This window comes from Nannospalax galili, unplaced genomic scaffold, assembly GCF_000622305.1.
Source record: "Nannospalax galili isolate Female #2095 unplaced genomic scaffold, S.galili_v1.0 scaffold1918, whole genome shotgun sequence".
Taxonomy (NCBI): Eukaryota; Metazoa; Chordata; class Mammalia; order Rodentia; family Spalacidae; genus Nannospalax; species Nannospalax galili.
The window spans coordinates 224,718-231,760 of NW_008340676.1; the positions used below are offsets into that span (position 1 = coordinate 224,718).

General features: G+C 42.1%; 1 protein-coding gene across 1 annotated transcript in view; it reads right to left on the reverse strand.

Moving 5' to 3' along the window:
- The window catches only part of Ubr2 (ubiquitin protein ligase E3 component n-recognin 2), a gene marked incomplete at its 5' end in the record, with an annotated part of 73,374 nt that overhangs the window by 54,599 nt on the left and 11,732 nt on the right, over window positions 1-7,043 (reverse strand). The window contains 4 exon segments of the mRNA XM_008835757.3: window positions 624-734; window positions 1,569-1,630; window positions 3,704-3,887; window positions 5,354-5,482. Coding sequence (XP_008833979.1) covers window positions 624-734; window positions 1,569-1,630; window positions 3,704-3,887; window positions 5,354-5,482 — 486 coding nt within the window.

A 7,043-nucleotide genomic window follows, 5' to 3' on the forward strand; every position in this document is an offset into this window, starting at 1 on the left:
AGTTGTTAGCTACCATGTGGGTGCTGGGATTTGAACCTGGGTCTTCTGCAAGAACAGTCAGTGTTCTTAACTGCTGAGCCATCTCTCTAGACCCACACACCTGTTTTTCAAACCAGTTTAATTTAGATAAGTGAAATAATTTTTTAAACCACCCAACTTAGTCTAATTATTTGAAGTCAAAGTCAAGACCACGGCTACTTATTTCTGCTTCAAACTTCATGCAATTCCTTGATAAACTGTAAATGAAAGATCTAAGAAGCCTTCTTGTCTCACCATTATATCAAAAAAAAAAATTTTTTTTTGTCTTTTTGAGACAGAGTCTCCCTGTTGCCACAGCTGGCCTGGAACTCACTATGTAGACTAGGCTGGCCTTGATATGACAGAGATCCACCTGCTTCTGACTCCTGAGTGCTGGGATTAAAGGTGTGCACTACATTTAGTTTTTCTAACAATTTTAACACAGATACTGTGGTACAGTGGTGTACCACACCAGCTATATTTAATTTTTCTAACAATTTTAACACAGATACTAAACTTTCACTGGTTAAATCCTCTGAAAACTACAACCCTTATAAAAACTAATGAATGGAATCAAAACTCCATAGAATTAAAACACCACATACCTGGTTTACTAGGGAGAACCCATTTCTTCTCCACATCCCAGCATGTACTTGGGCACACAAAACAAGACATCTAAGAGGATGTTCTATCAACATGGGAGGGCTAAGTTCACTCTGCATATTAAAAAAAAAAATTCATTAAAAAAAACCCAACTCCATAACACAAGGTGATTGACAGAGGGGGAGCTTTTACAAAATAATAGGTTAAATTTATTTTAAGATGCATTTGGGTTGACTGCTAATTTTGTGTCAATTTATTAAGGTTATGCTCAAACCCCTCTGGATATGGCTGAGAAAAAATTCAATGTAATACTGTAGATTACCCTCCAGACAGTGGGTGGGCCTCCATCAATACAGACGGAAGACTTAAGAGAGGTCTCTGTGTGTAGGGGCACAAGTGTTCCATGGCACATGTGGGGAGGTCAACCTTGGGTGTAAAGTCTTAAGAGAGGCCTCTCTGTGTGTAGAGACACAAGTATTCCACAGTGCATGTGTGGAGGTCAACCCTGGGTATCAGTTCTCATTCTCTACCTTGTTTGAGACAGTGTCATACTGCTATACCCCAGCTAGCTAGCCCGAGAGCTTCCAGTGAGTTCCCCGTCTTTGCCTCTCATCTCTCTATAGGAGAGCTGGAATTACAGATGCATGTGCTACAGCATACAGCTGGGCTGTGGTGATATGAACTCAACTTCTCACACATGAGCATTTTACTCACTGTGCCATCTCCTTAGCACCCTAAGTAAGATCTTTCCACTGAGTCAGGACGCTCTCTTTACAGACTAGATTTGCTAGCCCCGTAACCGTATGAGGCAAGAGCTTAAGAAAACTCCTTAAACACACACGCACACATGCACACACACGCAGAGGTGTTTCTCTGGAGAACCCTTTGATTTCAAATACAAGGCGCATAACGAACTGCTACTCGTGCTGCATGCTGAGGCCGCTTACTAGAGGTAGGTGTTCTGGAGATCTGTAAGCCACTTCGCTTCTGCTTAACAGCACGTGCAAGCCTGCATGGGAGCACAGACACAAAAAGCATTTCTCCAAGTCAAAATAACATTCACATGGCCAAATACTCAACTTCAACTTTTTTAATCTTTGGGAATGTATTAGGTTATAAATTAAGATACAAAATGAACTACATCCATAAATGAAACTTTTCAATGAAATGCTACATCAGGGGCAGTTAGAACTAGTCCTAATCACATACCCCAACATATACCAATGACATTTTAGAAGTGAATGCTGTCTGCACAAACAAGGCAAACGCAGCTCTATAACCACCAAACCTGATTTCCATACATTATGCCAATGTTGAGTCATTTCACCGAGTCATGAAGTTTTTCCCACTGATAGCTGTTTGAAATAGTAGAGAACCTCTTGGCAACTTAACAGAGAAAGCGGCTCTGGATTCATGGTCTGCACTACTAACCTTGACCTTAGAACTAAGTTCCTTGGTTTAGGATCACAGCCAATTTAGCCCCAAGGGACTCCTTTATAGTGCAACTGCAGCTCACTGTCATGGGTCCTGTTTGGATCATCCCAGTGTAGCAGTATCTACTGGCCACCACTCAAGCCTGAACGAGGCATCCTCCACTGCTGACCTGTTCTCCACAGTTCCTGCTGAAGCAAGTTTTACCAGCACACACTCCACCTCACGCATGGACTGTTTTGTTGAGAGACAGGGTCTTGCTAAGGAAGCCCCTGCCTGGTCTCAAACTTGTGGTCATTCTCCTGCCTCTGCCTCCTAAGTGCTGGGATTACAAGCATGGGCCACAACGTCCAGCTGTGAACTGTTCTCTGTGTGTATTTAGTTCTCTATTTTGATTACAAGCATTCAGGCCAGGCCTCATCTAACATGGTCAGATGAATACTCCTTTAGAATATTCACTACACAGACTTCAGGGAGGTTAAGACCTAGGCAGAATGAACATTTCTGGAGTGGTAACTTTGTCACTGTGGATAACAAATAGTCTCAGCTTCCACCCAGGCAGCCAGATTCTGAAGAAGTACATGAAGCAGTACATGGCTGAGTTGGGGAAGGGGCTTACTTTCTTACCTTCCAGTCTAATATCTGGCAGGTCATCATGCTTTTAGCTGCCTATGCTGAGGACCAATCATCTTCAGTTGTTGAAAATATTTAATAAAAAACCCGGATAAACCAGTTATAGGAGGAGAGAGATTTTTTTTCTTATGATCAGAATTTCATGCTAGGTAAATTTCTCTCTCTCTCACACTCACTGTCTCATTTTTAGGGGGACAAGGTCTCACTCTGTAGCACAGGCTGGTCTAGAACTCACTATGTAGCCCAGACTGGTGTGGAGCTCTTAGCAGTTTTCCTTCTCAGACTCTTGAGTACTGGGACTGCATGCATGGGCCACCATGTCCGGTTTGTACTATTTCAATATTTATATGTTTAAGATCAAAGCCTCCAAAAGCCTTGGTGTAAGAAATCTCAAAACACTACAACCCAAGAACATACCTGAGTGGAATGTGAAGGTCCACCGGCCAGAGAACTTGATGCTCAGAACAATGAAATAAAATGCTTTCAGAGGGAAAGGGATCATCACTACTTAACTGCTCATATTAAAATATCAACAACTCTAGACCCATACATTTGATAATTTAAATGAAATGGATACATTCCTTGGAAGACACAAATTATCAAAATTCCCTTGAGGACTAGATAACCTGAATAAGGTCAATGTCTATTAAAGGAGCTCAAACAATAATCGATAACCTCTTCAACACTAAAGTACCAGAGGCCACGCTGAGAAATTCTATCACACAGTTAAGGATTCTCCACGATCTCTTCTTGAGAAATACAAAACAAAACAAAGAGCACATCTTCATATCATGCTGGAAGTTACTAAGCCAAAGACACCAACTACATCCTTTGTGATACATAACAGCATTTCTCTTGTGAAGCGAGTGTAATGACGACAAGGGTTCACATAATGACCAGACAAACTAATGCATGTAAAGCCCTCAGCATAATGCCCAGCATACGGTCATTCATAAACACCAGCCACAAACAATCATTTAAGAGAACTTTAGGGTTCTTTTTGGGAGAAATGCTTTACCTGCAAGTAAGCGAGAAACTGGGAGGTGAATGCTAACTCTGTCTTGGGAAACACAGTATCTGATAGTCTCCACTGAATGTCCACAAAGACTTAGTGTGATTGGCTGTTCACCATCAGTATAACCACCATGACACTGCGTCAATACAGCCAGGCATTTCTTGTAAGCTTCAATTAATACTTTTTCCTAAAAAAAGAGGGTTTTTAATGTAAGTTACTCAAAGATTGGGTTTCTACAACATTAAATAAGCACCTTGAATTCAATGATGGGTAAGTACCTCACACAGTATGGGCCAAACCAAATTCAATTCAATCCTCCCTCCCAAACTCCATCTCTCTTCCAGTGCCCCTGTCCCAGTGGAGGACACCACTTGTCACAAAAGCTGTGAAAATCTAGAAGTTATCTGATAATCTCCTTTACCTCATTCTATACTTATACTGTCTGGCCTATTACCGAGCTGGCATTTTTCTCTTTTAAATGTCCCTCTTTACTAGCTACTTCTCTCACTCTCCAGTAACTCAAAGGCATGGCCACCACCTCTATTAAATTTCCTGCTTCAACTCTTTCCCATCCATCCATCCATCCTCTACAAAGGGTCATTTTTAAAAAAACACACAAATTGGACCATATCACTTCCCTGTTAGGCACTTTAATCAGACACAATCCAATGGCCTCCAAGGCCCTGCACATCTGGCTGCCTGCCCATCTCTCTTGGCCCAATCTTCACGCTCCCAGCAGAGCTTTCCTCCAGCTCCGGGAACAACTAACTGCAGGTCCTCTTATCACAGTATGATGCAGTTGGTCTCTGAACTATAAAGTCTTTATTTTCTGTTCAGTAGGTTTTTACATGCTGTTTAAGTCTCATGGAAGCAGCCTCTAATCTCTTAGTTTTACAGGTTCTTCATGAAGGCCAAGATTATTTCAAGTCACAGGACAAATGTACCAAGAGCAAGACTTTATTTTTGGATAAACTTATACACTATTCTTTTTTTTTTGGTCTTTTTGAGACAGGGTATCTCTGTAGCCCCAGCTGTCCTGGAACTCACTATGTAGACCAGACGGCCTTGAATTCACAGAGATCTGCCTGCCTCTGCCTCCCAAGTGCTGGGATTAAAGGCATGTGCCACCATGCCCAGCTTATACACTATTATTTTTACAGGCTTAATGTCTAAAAAGGATTATGGGGGAAATGAACATAATTACACCAGAGAAGAGGGCATATATTATTTCCTCCTTGATTTATTTTTCAATTTATTAGGCTTTCGAATTTTAAATTTTTTACTATTATTATTTTTATTTTATGTGTATGAGTGTAATGCCTGAATATAGGTAGGTGAACTTGTGTTGTGCAATGCCTGGAGAGGTCAGAAGTGGGCATCAGGTCCCCTGGAAATGGTGTTAAGGATGGTTGTTAGCCACCATGTGGGTGCTGGGAATCAAACCCAGGTCCTTTGCAAGAGCAGCCAGTGCTCTTAACTGCTGAGCCATCTCTCCAGTCCCAAATCCTCATTGAATTACAGGGGTAGAGGAAAATAAGCTGTTTGTGTGCTAAGCTATAAAAGCATTTTCTCCAAATCTTTTTCAATTTGACTTGAGATTCTGTCCTTTCCCCCATGTTCCTCACATCCACCCACCCGTTAGAAGAAACTCACGTCTAAAGCACACCAGTCCTGCATCATTGAAATCACGTGTGTTAACTTCATCTGCAGCGTGAAGGCTGCTTCCCACTCGGGCTCCATTTCAATGTGCTGTCCTACTTGACGCGTGATGGGGTCCATCCCCTAGGAAGTGAGAAGAGTTCCTAAGAATGAAAATTACAGTTTTTCCTCATATGGAAACCTAAGGGGTCAATTACAGAGAGAAATAAGGTAAAAAGCTTGTGCAGGAAGCCTCAGAAAAAAATACTAAGAAATTTAATGGGCTTCTTCCCCCGCTTTTTTATATAGGGTCTTTGTAGGTAGCCTTGGCTAGTCTGGAGAACATGACCCCCACCCCCTGCCTCAGTCTCCCAAATGTTAGAATTAGAGGTGTGTGTCACCACACCTGGCCAGGTTTTTTTGGGTGCCCATGGTGGTTGAACCCAGGACCTCATGTACAATTTAGTACTGAGTTACATGACAGACTTTTAAAGTGTCACTGATTTTATACTACACAGTGTAAATTAAACAGGTTTTTTTTTTTTTTTTTCGGTCTTTTTGAGACAGGGTCTCCCTGTAGCCCCAGCTGTCCTGGAACTCACTATCTAGACCAGGCTGGCCTTGAACTCACAGAGATCGGCCTGGCCTGCCTCTGGGATTAAAGGCGTGTGCCACCATGCCCCACCTAAACACGTTTTTTTTGTCTTTATTTACTGATATGTAATTGTCAGTGTTCATAGTGCCAGATCGAAAAAACAGTAAAAGACAAATACCCTTTAATACAAAAGCAGCAGCATCTTTTTAGAAACCAGCTTAACTACCCTGGTGTGTCAGAACTACTTTAATTAACAGAGAATACGGGCTACCTCATGTATTCAAAATGATCAAAGCAGCTAGTGCTTACTTGACAGATAATGGAAACTGGTAGTCCAACAGAGGATACACTCAGGCAGCACAGCCACTGAGGGTCACATGTACTCAGCACTCCTGTTCTTAACCGGACTTAGGGCTCATGGCAGTTCTTGATGATATGTTTTAGAGATGTTGCCTTTATTCTTACAGCTAAAACTGGTTAAATACACCTATTTTCCCACTGTGATGGTGCATGCCCTAAATCCCAGTACTCAGGAGGCAGAGGCAGGTAGATCTCTGTGAGTTTGAGGGGTCAGCCTGGTCTCTACAGTGAATTCCAGGTCAGCCCAGGGCTGCATAGTGGGATCCCGCCTCAAAAAAAAAAAAAAGAGAGATTCTGATTTGTATATAGGTCTACTTCAGAAAGAATTAAACAGGGAAAAAAAAAGTGGTAAAGACCCCTACAACCAAGCCTGAGGACCCGAGTTCACTCCAAGGGACCCACATAATGGGAGGAGATATCCAACTCTCACAGGTTGTTCTCTGACCTCCATGGGAGCATTAGCATTTCTCTCTCTCTCTCTCTCTCGAGAGATTCTGATTTGTATATAGGTCTACTTCAGAAAGAATTAAACAGGGAAAAAAAAAGTGGTAAAGACCCCTACAACCAAGCCTGAGGACCCGAGTTCACTCCAAGGGACCCACATAATGGGAGGAGATATCCAACTCTCACAGGTTGTTCTCTGACCTCCATGGGAGCATTAGCATTTCTCTCTCTCTCTCTCTCTCTCTCTCTCTCTCTCTCTCTCTCTCTCTCTCTCAAAAATAATAAAAAACAACACAAATACATCTC